The 21,282-nt window shown below is 34.5% G+C and overlaps 1 protein-coding gene across 1 annotated transcript in view; it reads right to left on the bottom strand.

Annotated features, from left to right (window-relative positions):
• The window catches only part of LOC149422101 (uncharacterized), a 592,400-nt gene that overhangs the window by 264,722 nt on the left and 306,396 nt on the right, over nt 1-21,282 (bottom strand). Inside the window, exon 7 of the mRNA XM_089633082.1 lies at nt 11,326-11,426. Coding sequence (XP_089489208.1) covers nt 11,326-11,426 — 101 coding nt within the window. The remainder of the gene's footprint in view (nt 1-11,325; nt 11,427-21,282) is intronic.

Here is a 21,282-nt window from a genome sequence, read left to right as displayed (position 1 = left end):
TTTGGTGCGTTAAAAAGGTTTTATATAATTCACAAATTGATACCTCAAGCTTTGAAAGATCCCCTAAATAATAAACGATATTTGCCTGTGAAATGTGCGTACATAATGTTTCCACGGAAAATATTCAGCCTTTCCGTTCGATGACGTCAGTAAGGCCTAGTTGACTACAGCGGGGTGGTATTGGGTCAGTGGTTAGGGTGTGAGATGGGAGGGGGTGGGAGATGGGAGGGGGTGACTATAAAAGGGTAGCTTTACGGCCGCCCGCCATAAGATTTTATTATTTATCAAAGGTTTAATTGCCCGTTTAGCTGTGTTTGGTAGTTAGGCCGGTTCCACAATCTGAATGGATTGGTGGCATTTTATATTGGTTTTATTACGGAACGCTGGATGATCTCTTCTTCAATTTGCCAGACCTATTAAAAAACTTAACAAGATAAATTATTTTCTTCGTGAATTATATAATTTTGCTGCTTTCCCAGTGAATTACAGTGGAAGAGAGGGCAGTAAAAAAATATAGAACGCAAAACGGAAATCGTTAAAATAAAAACTAAATGTTAAATTATTTAAAACATATTCATGGTTTATTCATAGGAAATTATGAAATGACCCACAGTAAAGAAATTATAAGAAAATGCCAAATTGTGATATTGAAATTAATAGGTCAACATTATTTATAAATTGTCTGAAATAGTTCAACTTCTATAGAAACGGTCTTCGTGCTAGAGAGGTAAGGCTCTGGACTAGCAATCCGGAGGTGGCGGGTTATTTAATTTGTGTTATTTCACAACCTTTCCATTAAAAGTAATATGCAGTATATTTGCGGCGCATTTCAGAGTTCTTTTGTTTTTTTAAAGGGCGGAGACGGTTTACACGTAGTTCCCGTGAGCACTAAGGCCATAGGCCCATTGTGCTATCTCCCATTTTACCTCAATCCTTTAACAACAACCCAGTCCCTTTAATAAAGTTCACCAGGGTTGTTATTGGGTATTTTTCTATGTATTCTGGTTCTACTGTATGTCTCCCCAGGTATCTGAGCCTAGTTCCCACCAGGACAGGACATCGGCACCATAGGTGAATTGGAGTTTCTTCATCCTCTTCACATTTCCTGCATCTATTGGTGTTTTCCACTCACAATATCTGCATGTGTCTCCTAAGATGGCAGTGTCCCGTTAGTAGTCCTACAAGTTCCCTCAGCGACTTTCTGTCCATATCGAGTAATTTATTTGTTCGTCTAGGGTCTGATCCTTTTATGAGTACTTTGGATTGTCTCATTCTAGGTGTCTTCCATTCTTTGTCTGCTGGGATTTGACCCACCTATCAAGATGTAATCTTGTGTGGCAAGCTGCTACTCCTACGGCCGGCTTGGATCCTACAAGTGGTGTTTTAGCCCATTTTCTTGCTAGTTCGTCAGCCCGCTTGTTGCCCTCAATACATTTATGTCCTGGTACCAAGATTAGGGCCACCTGGCTATCAGAACATATGCTTATGTTCTTATTCCTGTACCCGATACGTATATTCTCCTGTGCGCAGGCCAAGATGGCTTCCATCTCAGCTTGAAACACAGTACAGTGTGTTCCTATAGGTATACTGAGTTCCCTCTTGGATCCCTCCAGACAGACTCCGGCCCTTGTTCCCTCCTCCATCTTGGACCCATCTGTAAACCAGATTAGTTCCCGTTTGGAGGTAGGACCTGGAACCGTGTCTCATTCCTCACCTCCCTATCGATCTTTTCATTGTAGCCTGTAGGCTGCTGCCAGCTCTATTTCTAGGTTTAGTGAGGGTAGGTTTAGGAGCACTCCCATGGCTAGTATTGGAGTGGTTTGCATGGCTCCCGTGATTCCTCTGCATGCGATTCCCTGTATGTGATTTAGTGTGACCATCAGTGTTGTTCTCCTTCACGAGACTGCATGCATAATCCTTCGTTTTACAACGGCTGTGTATTTCAGAGTGTTAGATACCCCCAGTATCGCCCTGGTGAATCCAGCTACCAATCGGAATTGAAACATCGCTTGAAATGGCTTTAGCCGTGTTTGGTGACCAGATCTGAATAGCCAGGTAATTCGTCGTTGTCTTTCCCATCTCCTTACCCTCCCTACTGCATTCAGCTTTAAAAAATACCACAATTGGGGATGCCATAGTTTGTGCTTGTACGATATTCACATAATGAACTGATTTTATTATTGACGTATATATTTCATTCAAAGCTGTGCAAATCTCATGGCACAAGAGCTCACCGTTCCGTTGGATGCTTCTTAACAAACATACAAGCAGATTTTCTGCTTATAGTAAAGATAAAGATGCTTTGAATACATTTAACAAATCTTCCAATAAATTTAAAGCTTACCTTTGCATGTGAAGGAACAGACGTGAAAACTTATGATTTGAAACCGTTATAAGACGTCCCCAAACACTTCCCGGTGTAATGCAAAGAACACATTCCCAGCCCTGTGTTTGCACAGACAACTTCCCCGTGTTTACTTTACTTCTCGTGAAAGAGAGAAGCCGGTTTATTTATCACCGTTATTATTTGAAGGTTTTAGCGCCGAGAAGGGCTCCGGATATTTTCTATTTTCAAAGGTATGCTATTTTAAAAGTTTATTTTTTTAGTGGAATGTTTTTTTTTATCATTTTCTAGATTCTTATTTTCCATGAAGTGGTGAATCGTTTTAAATTTACTGAATTTAAAGTTAATGTTCTTTATACAAATAGAACAGCGTCATACGCGCCTCACAATTTTTACCTCATATGGGTGTTTCAAATGTTATCTGGCTATTATAGACTTAGAGGCCTTGTGTTTTATCGGTAGGGAAAAATTTGTTACATTAAAACCCTAATAAAACTGCATGTTTTGGAGCATCACATTTAGAGTCAGTCAATAATCCGGCTTCCGAAAAGATGGGTGTTCGTGTTCCATTAGGGCAGGTTATAGCAGAACATTTTTAGTATGTTACTTTTTATTGGTTTCTTCTGCACATCACCCAAATTAATGTTTGCTGATTGACTCATTTTTAATACTAAAAACTATATTATTAACGTTAACAATATTTTTAGGTTAGTTCGAAAAAACCGTGGATGAAATTACTCAACACTCAAATTTCTAGAAATTATAAAGAGGAATGCAATATTTTATGTTAAAAAATGATAAAAAGTAATCACTATCAACATAACTTTTTTTACGGAAGTAGTAGTATTTTATGAGGAACTTTGTATCCTGCCAGTCATAACTCTTGCCGTAGATTCGGGTAAGTTGGCACTTATTCCACTCCTAGATACGAGTTCAGCATTTGATTAGGATTATAGAAAACATTTGGTTTGAATTCCGACATCAAAGATTGGCTGGCATCCTATCTATCCAATCGTTTAAAAGTCGTGAAGGTTGGAAATAAACTGTCTAACTTCGCAACACTTTCTTCAGGGGTACCCCAGAAATCCGTTTTGGGTCTACTTCTCTTCATCCTTTTTACAAAAGATGTCGACAAAATAATCGAGTCACTTGGTTTCTTGTCTCGCTGCTACGCTGACGATCAGCAAGTTTATTTTTAATGCGATCCAAACGTAATCAATAGTCTCAAGATCCGTATGGCTGAATGTCTAGAAGAAATAATTCGTTAGATGTCTTCAAACAAGCTGAAGCTGAATCCATCTAAAACTGAGTTTCTCTGGGCGGCCACAAATAGACGTCGACATTTCGTATAAGATTCACCTATTTCTATTTCCGGCAGCGATATCATCCAGAAACAAAAGTCGAACTTCTCGGTATCAATAGATTCGGACTTTTCGCTTAAATGTCAAATAAATAGAACTGTCAGCATTGGTTTTTTTTTACCTAAGAAAACTCAAGTCTGTCCAAAAAACCTTCCTACGGAGGCAAAAAAACTACTTATCAACTCTTACGTAGTCTCACGTCTCAATTTTATATAACGGGAGACTTATATTGTATTATAATTGTATATTGAGATAGAACCTGCAGACAAGCAGCCATGTGGCAGCTTCGTGGGACTATCTATACATTGTCTAAAAAAAAATGTAAAATTTTTAGTCAATAAAAGAATTATTAATTAAAAAAAAAAAATTAAAAAAAAAAAATTAAAAAATTACTGCAATAGCATTTATGCCATCCTTCCAAAATATGAAAATCGACAAACTTCAATCAGTGTTTAATGCAGCAGCACGGCTCATAACAGGGGTCTCTTAATATTCGCAAATATTAGAACACCTTTGTTACCTTTAATGGCTCAATTTCTCTGAAAGAATCCAGTACAAATTGTTCTGGATGGTGTTTAATCCATCATTGAAATGTCTCCACCCTACATCTCTGAACTATGTGTCCCAAAAAACACTGGTCTAGGGCAGTTAACTCTTAGATCAGCAACACCATCAACTATAGCCAGGCTGATGGAACCTAAACGCAAGCCAAATACTAAGTTTGGTGATCATGCTTTCGGAGTATCTGGGCCAAAGGTGTGGAATAAATTCCCTCAGGAACCTTAGTTCCTGAGGGAATTGTTATGGATCTTAATCCATAACAAGTCCAACAGAATTTAGGCATAAACTAAAAATTAACATTTTACGCTCTCTTACCCTTAAACTAAATATACCATTCCTGAGAGTAGCATTCTTGTATATATCCTAAGCACACTTTTCTTATTGGATATATATTATTAGAAATCTATCTTATACCAAGGGACGAATCAAATTTAGGAAAGTGAATTCTGATAAAAACCTTGTACTGTACCGCCAACGCATTTCCTAAACACGCTCATTAAAGAATATAAATATGTGGGGATCTGGTGAGGAGGCACGAAATGAAAGAGGTCGTGAAGGTCACAGTGTTTTATTGAGTCAGGTTGTCGAATGTGATATGACTTGGGACCGATGTTGAAGACTCCGGATGAAGGCGGTGATGCTGGTCAAGCGCGGGTCAGTGAGTGCCGCTGCTGGTGACCGGACCCGTTGACTGTTAGGAACTGGTGAAGAGCGTGGGTCTTCCGGGTGCTCCAGTACTGAAAAGGGAAGCCGAAAGTTCGGTGGACCTGGTCGGCGGTTGTACGGGAGGTGCATAGACCAGGAAGGATGCCGCGTGGTCTAGGTGCGAGAATGTAGCGCTGGTCAGATGTGCTGGAACCAGATGGCCGGGGCCAGGGCGCTGTGATAATCCCGGTGGAGTCCATAGATGAACCGTGCAGAGCCGTGTATATTGTCCTGCGCGAAGTGGAGGTGCGCGGGTTATCACTCATTGAGACTTGCTAATTGTTGGCTGACTAATGACTGACTGACTGACTGCTCGCTGCGTCGGGCCTATTTATATAGCCCGGCCGATAGCATCAGTAGCTGCGCGAGATCGCGGGTAAAATTGAGACAATTCGCTAAGTCTGGGTGCTATTGGAATTTTTGTTTGCCATGAAATTATGCCTAGGCAACAGGCTAGAACCTTCCAGCGAATTCGCGTAATGTGCTTCGCCAAACAAAAATATTACTGTCGTAGGTAGTTCCAGACGTCAGTAGCCCATAGACAGGTAGCTCGTATTGTTTACCTTTAGCTAGACAATCTAGATGAATCTATGATCGCTACAAATATATTATTAAAATAAAAACCGGAATTTTCAATGATGTCCTGTGCGTGCGAACCGTATCTAAATTTCTCTAATAAACAATAATTAATCTCGAGTGACCTACTAGGTCAGTATGGTAGTGTATATTATCTGCCTGTATAAAATATAAATAAATACATATTTACATTCTAGCATCACGTTCATCCATCAAATGCACGTACGTATAGCTTTGTATTAGTGATCGACGAACCGGTGGATTCAATCTGACATAATTGATAATAGTTTGACTAGTCTATAGTAAGAAATAACATAGATCACTGTAGAAATGTATTAAATATATGTTCAGTGCCCAAAAGTTAATTTTGCACAAAAACAGCGCTATACAAATATTGTTATAATTATAGATGACGGATTTCGTCAAAATCGTATTGACTGAGCTTTATCGGTCGTCCGTGCTAGTCTTCCAGCACGTTGCTGAATCCTACAAATTATAGTTGATTGATTTATGTTGTAATATTGATTTTATTTATTTTATGTCACTACTTAGTTTTACAATACTAATACAATACTTTTGTATTATTCCGATAGCTCATTCTCATTAGGTTTATTCTGTTATTTTTGTGTAAAAGCCGAACTAAGTGTAAATTCAAATTTAATGTAAATAAGTAAACGCCAAGAAATATTTATTACAGAAATTTGTATGTGTTATTATTTATTATCAAAAGAATCGCCAACTGTATTTTTTTAATTAAGTGAATTATTTTTTGCAAATAATTAAATATGAATGCAAGGCCCGTATTTTTATTATAATTTCTGAAAAAAAAAAGATTTACATGTTATCTTTTTTAAACCTTATCCGATTGTAAACCATATTAATTAATTGTGTAAAAACCCTTATGTTAAAAAATGCAACCTTATGTACCCAACGCAAACGCCCCATGGACGTATGAAAGAGTAATGATTGTTATAGTAAAGCGCACTTGAAGTGAAAAGACACTAAACTGCTCTATATAAATGATATGTTATTATTATTTTGAATAATAACATAGCATTTATAAAGAGACATATTTATATAAATGCTATGCTATAAATAATAGTATTCTCGGATTTTAAGGCCGTATTTTAAGGCTCTCTCCTGTGGGGTAGGGGGCGGGAGGGGTGTGTGACGGTACGAATATTGAGTTCATTACGAGCCCTGAAAAATTGTAAAAGAAATCCACTTTCAGACGTTGCTTAACAAATTTGATTCAAAGGAAATTATAATGAGGAGCGAGTTTAGGTGTTTTACTGGTACAGCTTGGCATCTCTTTTTAAAAAATCATAAGGAAGTTTGACGTGGCATTTTTTTTTAATATACTGATTTTATCTAGCGACGGAAAATTTTCTAACAAAGACTGGGGATCAGTCAATAGGTAGTTTTTTCAGTTTTTCGTTTATGGAAACTGTGATTAGCTACTACTTTGTGGACAAACTACTGCATGATTTGTGTACAATTGCATTATTAATTTATTATGTATTTATTTTAATATTTAAATTATGGTCCACCAAACACAATAAGCTAGTGAAACTGAGTAAAATCAATTTTCCAGGGTCACCTGAAAGTTTCAAACTGTCCTGAAAATTTTAAAATTGTGTTTTACCGAGGTATATTTTTATTTGAAACCGCCCAACTATTACCAACCGCCTGGAGCCAATGAGACTATTGCATCCCCATTTGGGGTGTGTTGTGAAGCTGAAGGTAGTGGGGCCTAAGCCATTTAAAGCTAAGCTTTAATTCTTAATCGTGGTCCTTCACCAGGGGTCGATACTGAGAATATCAATTTGTAAAATAACACAAATTAATCGAAACAAATTTTCTTGATCGCTAACATTCGAAAGGTAAATTTCTTCTTTTGAAAGGCGAGACAAATACTTTAAGTTTCACCATTCTTACAAATAGTAACTATTAATTGAAATATATATAATTTGGCATTCTCAGACTAAAAATATTACCATTTGTTATTTGGGCTACTGGCATTTTACCTAGCGCTCTCATTAAAAATTTGGAGATCTATCAACAAATTTATATATTCAAAAATGCAAAAATCAGTCATTTTAAATACATGAGAACATAACGAAAGATTTTTTAAATATTTATTTTGAAGGATCAGTAGGATATATAGGCCCTCTTAGGAGTTGTACCGAGCCGAACCCTCTGATATGTAAATATCTGGAGTCGGTGAATTATTTTCCCATTTGATCTCTGGTGAGTTGACATGTTGTTCTTGTATTTTTTTGTATTTATTTTGCTTATATAATGCTTTTGCATAATGTAAATTGACTAGATGATCATTTGTGGAAAAGTGTGTGGAAGGGTTTAGTTTTTCCTATGGGGAAGATTTAACCCGGACATAAAGTCGGAAAATTTTAAAGTAATTTATTTATTTATTTATTACACGACCTAATGGGTTTTTACACACTACAAAGTTTAATAGTTGAGTATCACAGTTAATTTAAATTCTACAAAATTAAAACAATAAGGAAACATAATACAACGAAAAAAGAAAAAAATATTAAATGTTACAACAAAAGCATATAATAAAATAAGATACACGCAATGTGGAATTAATATATATTTTTTTAACTGAGTATTTCAAACACTCCCTTGTACCTATATTACATGAAGATGGTAATATATTCGCACATGTAGTGGCTATATTTAACTGCTCGGAATGTAGGTACGAGAAAGCTATACTATCGTATATTTTCAATCAATACTAATGTAACCCAAGTTAACTTAAAAGTTTTGAATGTACTTGTATCTCTTACTTTTATATCCTTCCTGAGCAGAGGTCCCCAAACTTATTTGTTTCGTAGTTTTGGGAAGATTTCTGCTTTCTTAATCGTTCAGTACTGGGATTCCCTACAATATTTTTGAATCCACTAATTCCTCACACAATATTTCAGTGAAGACACTGATTCTCCACAATATTTTAAAATCCATCTGTTGGGATGTTGTCAACAGATTTCGTAAGAATTCTCCACATAATTTTCACTAGATAATTTGAATGGCTAAAAGGGCACTCGTGGTTCCCCATTTACATCTCATGCACCATTGGACCCCCGGCAGGTCGAAATCACTTTATAGATCACTTTGGGAATGATTGGTCTACATTTTCTGTTAATGTTGTACTTTCTGTACATAATTTATTGTATATGGTATATTTATTAATTAATCATTATAATCAAATAAATAGATATAATAAAAGGGTTCACTTTCACGGCAGTAATATTGAAAATCGCAACAAATACACATTTTTTACATTTGAAACTTTGCAGCAAAGGCGAGTACTAGCTGACTCAATATTTACCCATAGAATTTTAAACAATAACATCGACTGTAACAAACTTCTATTCCTTATTAATTTTAACATAACTTTGAGACGTACACTACATACAGTGCTATTACACACGCTTAATTAAAAAAAATGCAGCATCTAATTCACCAATAAACCGGGCTCTTCATAATCTAAATGATATTTGTCTAAACTCAACATTGACATTTTTTCAGATTCACTGCCCAAATTCAAACGTGGCATCATGTCAATAATTTAAACTGTTAAGCAGAGGGCTTTAGTTTGGTTATATCAGACACTAAGCGGCAATGTTGTTTTTTTTATTTTATAGATACTTTCGTAATCCTCTAACTAGCTAGGGCTTACAACAATACCCTTTCATGTTTCTAATTAACTAGTACTGCGGCTCATTTGGCCTCATTATTGTTACCATCTGATGGTTGTATTTACTTAACTGATTTTACGTTACATTAATGTGTTTTATGAGGAAAAATTCTTAACTGGATATAAAAACCTCATAAAAATGACAGGGAAAAGAAAAACTATAAGTTCTGAACTTTTTACTCTATTTTGCCATTATGATTTACTGAATGTAAATATTTAATTTTTTCATCTTTGGGATGCGTGCTTTTCACTTCGGTGGGCGGCCATATTAGAGCATAAGCAGAGGGCTTTAGTGTGGTTGTATTGTGGGGCAAGTGCGTTGGAAAATTGTTTTAACTGGCAACATTACCCCGGGATAAGTATATTTTTTGCAGCCAAGATAATAACGGTATAATTATGTACAAGATTTTTATTACGGGAATTGATGATCCTTTGTTTATTTGATAAATTTGCTTACAGCTGCATCGTTAATATATTTATATCATTAAATTTCAATTTTTAAGAGTATAATTTCGCGGCGTAATCACATCGTCATGTTATGGTTATGAAATGGTTTGATGAAATGCTTCTATCTATGTATTACGGGCCTTAGTGTATGTTGTAAACTTTACACAACTGATAAATAACGTTTTACGACATCTGTTGTACACAATTCAAAACTTGTTTATTAGTATGGGGGTACAAACGAAGTGCCTCAAGCGGTGTGGTTTTATTTTTAACACAAATCAACTGTTTTTTCTCGAGACGTTTTGCACACATGACCTTTTCAACACAAGATTTTTAAAAACCATCCCGTCCCCTTTTCCCACCCCTTCAAGAAGAATTTTAATACCACTTTATTACGACGAAATTTTACTTATTTTACCTTCAAAATATGAGAAACATTACTATGTACATCTAAGCCCGGGTAAAGCCAACCATAAAAACTGTATTTAAAGCTCTGGTAAAGCTAACCATGAAAACTCTATGTAAAGCTTGGGTAAAGACAACCGTAAAAAACTATATAAAGCCCGGGTAAAGCCAACCATAAAAACTCAATATAAAGCCCGGGTAAATCCAATCATAAAAACTCAATATAAAGCCTGGGTAAAGCCAACCATAAAAACTCTATGTAAAGGCCCGGGTAAAGTCAACCATAGAAACTCTATATAAAGCCCGGGTAAATCCAATCATAAAAACTCAATATAAAGCCTGGGAAAAGCCAACCATAAAAACTCTTTAAAAGCCCGGGTAAATCCAATCATAAAAACTCTATATAAAGCTCGGGTAAAGCAAACCATGAAAACTCTTTATAAAGCCCGGGTAAAAGCATAAAAAACTCTTAGATGTGTGTTATTCATCTACAATAATTATTTTTTAAAACTGCATCTTAGTTAACTTAATTACTTAGCGTAAGTATAATTAGAATTATGTTCCCTTCAAAAACAACGGGGTCAAAATAGTGAAGAAGAAATATATGTTTTTTATAAATAGGTACAACAGAAGGTATATAAAAAGATTTACTACAAATATTAATTGTATTCAAGATTTCATTGGTTTGATCCTAATTTAGGATCTGAATAGAGGAAATTATTAACCAAACCTTACTTACATAAACCAGGCACAGTTGTATGGTGGAAATGTGTCCGTAAATATAAATCCGTAATGAGAGGTACTTAACTATACAAAATATTCCCATTACAAGAAATAATTTGCTAACATATTATGGATGTATAATATGTATAGATTATGTAGGTACATTCTATTAACGTATGCTAGTTGCCCGAGTATATTTATATAGTATATGCATATAATGTTTCAAATCTCTACTGCAGATTTTTAAAATACAATTGTAAGCTGAATAGTAATGTTACCTAGTATTTCCAGATAAGTTTTATATGTTGGATGATGCCAGAGTTCATCGTACGAGTAAGAGAGCAAATGCTCCAGTGGCAGACATTTAGGACGGATTGATTCACAGAATTTGAAAAATTCATCAAATGTGTATTTCTTATACCTTTCAGCTTGTCTTAGTCCGTTGAGAAATAATTACATATACAGGGATGACAACTTACGTGTGAAAGAGAAGGGCAGTCCATCCGACCATCGGAAGTCTCCCTCCGACGCCCTGTCCGAGGCGCCCACCCAGTAGGCGTTCTGTTCCCGATATCCAGGGCTGCAACAACCAATAAGGAAACATGTTATTTATTTTACGTAATCATTTATATTTGTAATTAAGTAGGTACTACTTGACACACCCTGGCGAGAGATGCTCCTGTGGCGTGCGTTTGCGAACGCGCCCCTTAAATAATGTTATAAGGTCACAAAAAACTAGTCATGTGGGAACGGATAAATTGATACTGTATTATTCAACTCCAAAAAATAAATGTTCAGTTATTTAATCTTCTTCGGGAAAGTATGACACTAGTGTAACTACAATTTTACTTGGTAAAATAGGTACCTACATTATTATTATTTATGTTCCATTAAAATATACTCTTTTATAAATAAATTTACTTTCACAAGGACATTGTTAATATATTGTTTAGAAAAATTTTCAATATACAGATTATTAATATGATACAGCTATAAAATTAGTTTTGGAAGTTGACAAATTTACAGTTTATTAACATGATATTGCTATACAATTAGCATTGGCCAGTGCGTACTAATGATCCAGTTTAATGTTCACAGAATGTACAGTTTACGATTTATTTTTAGTATGTAGAAATGCCAAACAAAAAAACACCAGCTGCGTGGTGGGCCAGATCGGGAGAGGCTGGTTTGTCAACCCGTCTCTCACTACTCATCGCCTTGCACCGCAGCGGGAGGGATAGATTCAAACGTCCTACACTCCTGGACACACTGATCTCTAGATATCCCTCATACCTTTTCCCTTCCCAGATCTTCCTTTCGTTAAAAGAACCTGCACACATCATCCCTAAAGATGACATAGGTGGAGTTAATGTAAAAAACATTAAATCCCAATAGGCGCACATGTAAGTAAATATAATAAGAATCATTATTATTTTTTTGATAAATTAATGTTTTAAAGACAAGATTTTATTTATGCATAGCACAAAGGATAACAATTATTTTTATAATCAATAATTGTTCGCCTGAAACACTCATCCACATTGAAAAAATCTCCTGATAAAAAATACATGACGCCAACGGGACTCGAACCCGTGTCCATTCGATTTCCGGTCGAAAGCTCTGACCACTGAGCTATGGGGGCTTATTTCTTACCCGAGAAAATATTCAATATATGCTAGTGTTTCATTCAACAATTACTGCTTTTTTACATTTTTTCACCTGAGAACAACCAACTTTATTTTTATATGAGAAAGGCATTGTAAGTGCTAAATCTCTCACTAGATGGCGTTGATACAAATTGTATACATTTTTTAGGTGAAATACTTGGACTTGTCAAATATTAATTATTATTTTTTTGATAAATTAATGTTTTAAAGACAAGATTTTATTTATGCATAGCACAAAGGATAACAATTATTTTTATAAGCAATAATTGTTCGCCTGAAACACTCATCCACATTGAAAAAATCTCCTGATAAAAAATACATGACGCCAACGGGACTCGAACCCGTGTAAACAACATATATTGAACACTAGCATATATTGAATATTTTCTCGGGTAAGAAATAAGCCCCCATAGCTCAGTGGTCAGAGCTTTCGACCGGAAATCGAATGGACACGGGTTCGAGTCCCGTTGGCGTCATGTATTTTTTATCAGGAGATTTTTTCAATGTGGATGAGTGTTTCAGGCGAACAATTATTGCTTATAAAAATAATAATAAGAATCCGTTAAACTAACAGTAAATATTGTCCTAATAACCCAACTTTCGTTTAGTCACCACGTTCATTGTTACAAATAGTAATAATTTGTAGAAATGAATATCTGAAAGTTCATAACAAGATAAAAGTAATGTGAACATATAACTTTGCGTACTTCATCTGAGAAGGTGATTTAATTCAGTCACGACTTCGTTTACGTATATTTTACTGAATGCCTATTAAATACGTTCAAGAGAATAATGTCCCCTTTGTTGTACGAGTAGCTTAAATTGTTGATTAAGTTTTAATTCGTGTCGCTAAATTCACAACACCGATTACACAAAAGGAAAGAAACTCATCAAACGAAGGAACATTTAACTGGGTCGTGTGCCTTCTACATTTCATATTGCGGGTGACGAAGACAAGGTATATAGGGGTGAAAATGTCACCAAGCGAAAACATTCATGATTGCATTTGGATTGGATATAATTTGGAGAAAGGTTAAAATTTATTAGTCTAAAGCTTTATTTTACCTAAGGGGGTAGAAAAACGGCAAAAAAGGTTGTAGATATGTACAAAAAGTACATTTTTATAACTGTACTAGTGGGCCCGGACAAACGTTGTCCTGCCATAAACCACCTTCTATGTAGATCGCATTTTATATAGACCTCATTTTATGTAGACCGCCTTTTATCTGTTGTAGGATATTTATGCATTTGACGTAGGTACATAAAATACATGCCCAAGTCACATCCATCGTAGATATTGTAGACGTTTCATTTGTATTGAAGACGATTATTGTTAAGTACGATAGAAAATAAGTAAAAGACCTGTACCGTTTACAATCTTGCCTTGAATTATATGTCTTTCACATATACTTCAAGGCAAATTGCGATTGCCGTACCAATACGATCCATTGAGAACATTTTCTATATACATTTTTTATTTCATTTTTTATTCATCTCATCAAGTGTAATGAAAAAAATGAAAATTCTTAATTGATAATGGATAAAAATTGAATAAAATAAATACGAATTGATGTTATAAATGAGATAAATAAAGGTCGATTCTTAAGTCTACACAATATTGCTATTTTAAATTATAGTTATGAATTTAAATTTAATGCAGTGCGGTTTGGTAAACACTATTTTTGAGGTCCATCTTTTATCAATATGAATAGATAAAGCTTTGAATTACGACCCTTTGTGATTCATTTTTATAAATAATTGAAAAATCCAATTTTAAAAAAAATTGAGCAGGGGGTGTAGAGAAGTTAAGATGTGTGGTTGTATGTAGTTTTGATGATAAAGAAAGTTGAAAAAAATATTAAAGATTATTTTTAAAATTTTAGCCGGACTCCCTCGACCCATCACCTGGCACCGAAGTGGGAGGGATCGATTCATACGTCCGTCACTCCTGGACACATTGACCGCCAGATTTCTACCCACGCCTGGTACCGTTTTTCTTCCCAAAACTCTCCTTCCCTCCTTTCCCTAAAAATATCTCCACACAGCATTCCTAAAGATGACATGAGGCCTTAGGTGCAAATTTTTATCAATCTTAAATTGAATTAAACATACACAGACACTCTCCTTTACATAAATACATAAATAGTGCCCAGTTAAAATTATTTATATCGGTTACTGTCAAAATTAATTTAACCAATTAATTCAATAATGTTTGACAAAAGTCCCATTCTACAAAATTCATCTGTTCGCATATGTCGATTGCAAGAGAAAATTCGTTTGGTTGTTTTAATGATATTAAGAAGACAAACAAACCGAAAAATTCAATAGTTTAAACAAAATGAATGTACTTTGCGGTGATTTAGTGAAAACCACTTACATCTTGAAACATTATTAATACTATTTCCAATTTCGAAAACCATTATCAATATAGATTGTTTTCGATAAAAACGACATGTTTAAACAGTACAGTCGCCCGGATAGCTGAAGGTCATGAAATAATTAGTATCACAAAACCGATAAAGATTTCGTGTCGTCGATAAAAAAATAACGTTCGATACAACATAAAGTAAAGATCTCGTAGGGATTTGAAGGTCCCCAAATTGATGTGCTTATCGTATTGGTCCCAGTTCGTCCATTACTCGAACATTGATTTGGCCATTAATAGGGGATGTTTTCTTCTTCGCGATATTAATGGGCGAGAAATGTTTGCGATCAGGAAACATGGAAAGGGAGGAGCCGATCTGATCTGAAGGAGAATAATCGATACGTTAATGCAATCTTTTTAATATAGGGCAAATGTCAATATGTTTATTTGGCATATAAAACACAAACAAATGTAGCTATAAATTAGGAAACAGTAAAATACCGTCTACAAAAATTTTCTAGTAGTTCGGTGAACAGTAAACGTTCCGTGCAAAAACATATGTTTCTAAATCTAAATCAACACTAAAATCTGAAATTAGAAAATTTGTAAATAAGTACAATACCTATCTACTTTATTGTACTATATATTTTATGATTTTTTTTTGTATTTCAAATAAGAAATTATGTAAATTGTATAAAGAAACGTCACTATCTCAATGATAATTATTTTTTCAAACTTTCTTCATTCAGATAGGTAGAACAATATTGAATAAACACGAATAAGAATGTCAAAATAAACCTTTTCTAATATATTAAAACGGTCACAATCTTTAACCGGAAATGGAACGTACAAACAAATTTACAGACAGACGAAATTCAAAACGGTCGAGTTAAAACCAACTCTGCTAAAAACCTTAGAAAAAATGTGGAAAACTCGATTGTTGGGAAAGAGATAATTATTATTCGATATCCATATAACATAGCTATTTGATATAATAGGTAATGTGAAGAGGGAGTTCATTTGTATAGGGGTTATTACTTTTAAAATATGAATATTTAGATGGATAATTAAAATAATAAAATTTATAAAAATCACACGATTTTTTCATTTTACAATTCTAGTTTTGTATTTTACATGATTTTCTTGATATGCTGTTAGAAATAAGACAGTCACCGTTGAGTACTAACAATTTTTTTTTTTTAAATACCTAAATGAGTGTGATTTTTTGCGATTTCGTGGATTCTTTTGTAATCCTCTAACTAGCAAGAGCTTATGACAATACCCTTTTATATGTCTAATTAACTAGAACTGCGGCTCTTTGGCCATATCACTATTAATATTACTGTTACCATTTGATGGTTGTATTTATTTGACTGACTTTAAGTTACATTAACGAGTTTTGTGAGGAAAATTTTTCTCATCTGGATAAAAAAACCCACACAAGTAATGAGTTTTAAAATTTAAATTTGATACATTGGAAAGATAATAGTGACCGCATTTTTACAAAATGAACTGCTTCCAAGTTAAATATTCAAATTCGAGTTTCCAGAAGCGCAGGGACGTAACAAGATGAGCGCAAACGTAACAAGTAACTCGTTACACGTAACACGGCGAACTTTCCACTTATCCGCTTTCCGGAGTCGGAAAATCATTCACAGCGCTCCTCCGCGGGCTATTCCAGACAGCCAACTTCCACTTGCGGAATAAAAGGTACGAAGTGATTGAACTTTCTGTGGTACAAGCAAGCAACCAACGCGGGAAGTAAGCTCGAAGCACCTTCTCGTTCCGCCCCGATATTACCCGACCTGAGCTTTTAACTTTTTATTACAGAGTACAATATTTACAACTAGTATATTTTGGCTGACGAAGCTCATTACCAAATGAGAGTTCAAAATTACATTATTTTGCAATTCAAGTAAAAAAACCCGACCTCGGAAAGAGCTATCCTTTCATGTATGTATAGGTGTGCTCTCAAATGTCACGCTAAATTGAATAAATTTTCGTTTCTATTCCCACCGGTATAATGTTTAATTTCTTTTAATCGTCCTACTTTTTAATATACCATTTCCACAGTTTTTACATTAATTTATTAATTAATTCATTACTTTAAGTGCGAAAAAACAGTACGATAAATTACATTATTATTTACGCTGTAAAATTGTTATTGACAACATATCAAAATCTTGATTCGAGGTAAAAATAAATCCGTAAGTGTCATGTTCGTGGCTCCATACTTTGCTGAAGAATTATTTATTTATTAATTTACGGACAGTATGTCCATTAAAACCATAATATTGACACGAATAAGAAAACATAGATGACAGTGAATGGAGAGTACATGAATGTGAAGGGCAAAGACAATGTAAAATAGAAAATAACCACAAGTCAGAGCATCAATAACGATTAAGTTGTGAAAAATTACACGTTACGTATCGCTTTTTGAAAGTCATTTAGACTTACACCAAAAAATTCAATGCTCTGACTTGAGTTTACAAGTCTCGACATTCTAGACAGAGAAGAATGGTACCCATAGTTAGTTGAGTGGTGATTGAGGAACAACAATTCATTATTTCGGAGTCTACGGAATGGGGTGTTGAATTGAATGAGTTGTAGCAGTTCAGGTGAGTCGGTTATACTGTTGATTATTTTAAATATGCAAATTAGATCGGAGTCTTTTCTACGTTTTTCTAATGAAGATAGGTTTAAAGCTTGTTCAATTTCCTCATATGAGTAATCGCCTCTTTCAAGTCCTAACCTCCAAGCAATTCGCCGTAGGAAGCGATGTTGGACAGATTCGATGTGACTAATGTGAACAGCATAGAAGGGAGACCAAATGACACTGGCATATTCAAGGTGAGGACGAACCAACGAACAATATAGAGTTTTAAGTGTTCTTATATGTTTAAAATCTGAGGTAATTCTATGAATGAACCCGAGTAGTTTAAGTGATTTATTTACGATGTTATTTATATGATCTCGAAAAGAGAGTTTGCAATCAAGAGTGACCCCAAGGTCCTTGATGGATGTGACAGTTGATAGACAAGCACCATTTAGTTTATACTCAAACTGAATAGGTTTATTGGCTCTGTAAAAGGACAAAACTTTGCATTTATCAACATTAAGTTCCAAGCAGTTTAGTTTGCACCAATCGTTAAATGAATCAATATCAAGTTGAAATAGTAAACAGTCATGAAAGGATTTAATTATCTTAAGAATCTTATTATCATCAGCAAAAAACCAGAAGCGTGTGTGCGAAAAAACTTTAGTTAAGTCGTTAATAAAAAGGTTAAAAAGAAGCGGTGCCAAATGGGCTCCTTGGGGAACACCGGACGTTACATCAATGTTAAAGGATTCAAAGTTATTTATTTTAACTCTTTGTTTTCTGTCACTCAATTAAGATTGAAAAAATGATAACATAGGGTTTCTAATACCTATAGCATAAAGTTTGGCCATGAGGATTGAGTGATTTACTTTGTTAAAGGCTTTAGAGAAGTCGGTGTAAAGGACATCAGCCTGAGAGTTGTCTTCTAATTCTAATTAGTTGTTGTAGATTTTGCCGATCTAAATCCATGCTGTTCCTCAATCAGAACATTTTTGAAAATAGGAGTGATTTTCTTTGTAATTATTGACTCAAATATTTTCGGAATATTAGATATAATTGATATTGGTCTGTAATTTCCAATATTTGATTTGTTCCCAGACTCGAAAATGGGTCGAATATACGAAATTTTCCAAGAGTCTGCAAAAGTTCCAGATGATAGTGATAAGTTGTACAACAAACAAATTGGGTTAGATAAAGTATATTTACATTCTTTTAGTAAGATTTCTGGAATGCCATCAGGTCCGGAAGTTTTTTTATGAGAAAGATTATTTAACTATGATAACTTCAGTTACTCCTGACTAGCGTGTCAACCTTTCCGTGTCGCAAAGAAATGAAGACGTGTCGATTACGTAGAGTGTATTTACTGACAAAATAATACGTATCAACCATAAAAATCCGTTATCTGCTACAGTTGACAAGTTTGGCCTGCGTTGAACTCCAATATTGTCTTATATAATTTAGTCCAAACTCCAACGCTTTCTGTTGATCTCGCTGCACCATCAGGGAAATTCCTTCAACCGGGTGATCAGCCGCCGGTTGTCGCCCAATGAATTTTATAAACTGCCGCGCTGTCTTATTGGTAAAGGTCAAAAAATAAAATAAGTGGGAAGAAGTTGTTTCATTATGATGGAATTCCACCACGAATTGTAAGTATCAAAAATAGGAATATAGGCTTCTCGAGTTCGATGAATTGTAGCAATACGCGTTTATTGACCTCTTCAAATCCATATATATTATCGTAGGGAAGATGCAAAACCTCAAATTCCATCGTCTCAGTGGGACATATTTGCACTAATTGCAGTCAGAATAGTTGCGGGTGCGCGAATTGTTCTTTTAAACTTACTTCTTGCTAATAAAATGCAGTTGATATTGAATTCTGTGAATGAATTCACCTAAAATTCATACTTTATCGATCGTCCATGCTAGACCGCCTGATTATGTTTTTATTTTCAGTCATTTTTTTCTATCTCTCATCCCATAGAATTTAAAGATTACCAAAATTATCTTCAATTAATTCCATTGTTTGGGCTATCTTAGAAAGTTCTACCCGAATATATTTGTAACCTAGATAGTATCACGAATATACCTTTCCGTCCTTTTTGTATGGGACATCTAGTGATTATTCTACAAGTCTAAAATTAAATAAAGGTTCTTGGTTCGATCCCCAGTTGCAACCATTTTGTTTCATGTTTCGTTTAGATTTTTGAATTTTAGGGAAATCAACAGTTTACAATATGGTTGGTTTAGACAGGTGTAATTTACTTGACGGATTATAATTATAGATTTCCTCATTATAATATTACATTATGTACTTCAATAAAACAGTAAAGGTGTAATATTTATACTAATAGAATAATAAATCAATGGATTCGTTTGTCCTACACACACTAATTTCAGATCATTATACCACAGCTCTAGGCCTAAGAAATAAGCCTTTCACCCCTGCTAAAAATAAATATATTACAATAATAAAGTGGCAAAACGTACTAGAACAGACTGACACTGACCAAGAAATGCAATAATTTATCACCAAATTATAATACTACATAATTAACCACACTTTCAACAAAGTTATTCAGAACAAACAATATAAACGCATGCCATGGATCTCCCCTGGCCTCGTCAAATCTATCGACAGACGCAATCAACTTCACAAAAATGATAAAAGACAATCAGATAATATTTTAGTACAAAAAAAGAAATAAAGAAACTTGCGTAAAAAACTAATTAAATCTACAAAAGAAAATTTCTCCAAAAAACATTTGTACGAAAACATCTTAACTCAAAACGTTTCTGTTTAATATTTAGAAAAATTACTAAAATAAAAAAACAATCGCTAAGCATTAAAAACACAAATATTCTAATCCCAAAAGAATGGTTAATTTTGCTTACTACTATTTCACGTCAGTGGGAGCTTAACTCGCGAACAAAATACTCGGCAAATGTGAGAATACTGAATTTGAACTAGCCAGCATACCCTTTACTGTTCTTAATCGTAAAGCAGACGAGATAAAGTAGTCATAAAAATTATAGATGAACTCAAGACATCGAATGCTTGTGGGCCAGACAAGGTTTTCTCAAATTTGCTCGAAGTGTTAAAATCGCTTATAGCAAGTCCTATTGCATTCATCTGCAATCTTAGTTTCAAGTCAGGTATATTCCTAAACTACTTAAATCACTCAATGGTTATATTGATTCATAATTACATAGAGATTCAGATACACAATTATTGAACAATATCTCTACTCAATTCATTCTCAAAAGTATTGAAAAAATCGTAAAACATCAATGTAGAAAGTGATTATCAAAAAACCAGATCGGTTTTCCAGCAGGTTTAGAGACAGAAAATACTATTGATAAGCTGACTGATATTATTTCCTATAAAATTGACCGCCATCTCTCATAAAAAAACTACTGGCCATAGGTATTCAGGGACATCTATATAAATGGATTCAGGCCATAAGTATTCAGGGACATCTATATAAATATGATTTAAGATTTTCACGGCCAAAAGTATTTTTGTTATATGTTTTTGGGGTGTTATGCCGTGTTGCGCTAACTCCTTCTTTAGCCAACGTTTCGGACAGCATTGCAGTGTCCATCATCAGGGCAGATGTTTTTGGCATATGATGATGGACATAACAGAGATAACTAAGTACTATTAATCAAAATTATTCCAATGAATTGAACATTCTTACTAATTATGTTAAGAAATTTATTTTATTTAGAAAAACTTTTTGCTTCCAAAATTATAAATTAATTAAAAAAGCGCTACCCTGTTACCGCAGAGTGTCCGCAGAGT

This window comes from Hesperophylax consimilis, chromosome 7 (assembly GCF_061612785.1).
Source record: "Hesperophylax consimilis isolate HC1 chromosome 7, BYU_Hcon_1.0, whole genome shotgun sequence".
In the NCBI taxonomy this organism is placed as follows: Eukaryota; Metazoa; Arthropoda; class Insecta; order Trichoptera; family Limnephilidae; genus Hesperophylax; species Hesperophylax consimilis.
The sequence above is the reverse complement of the archived record's forward strand: the minus strand, read 5'-3'. Positions and strand labels throughout refer to the sequence as shown.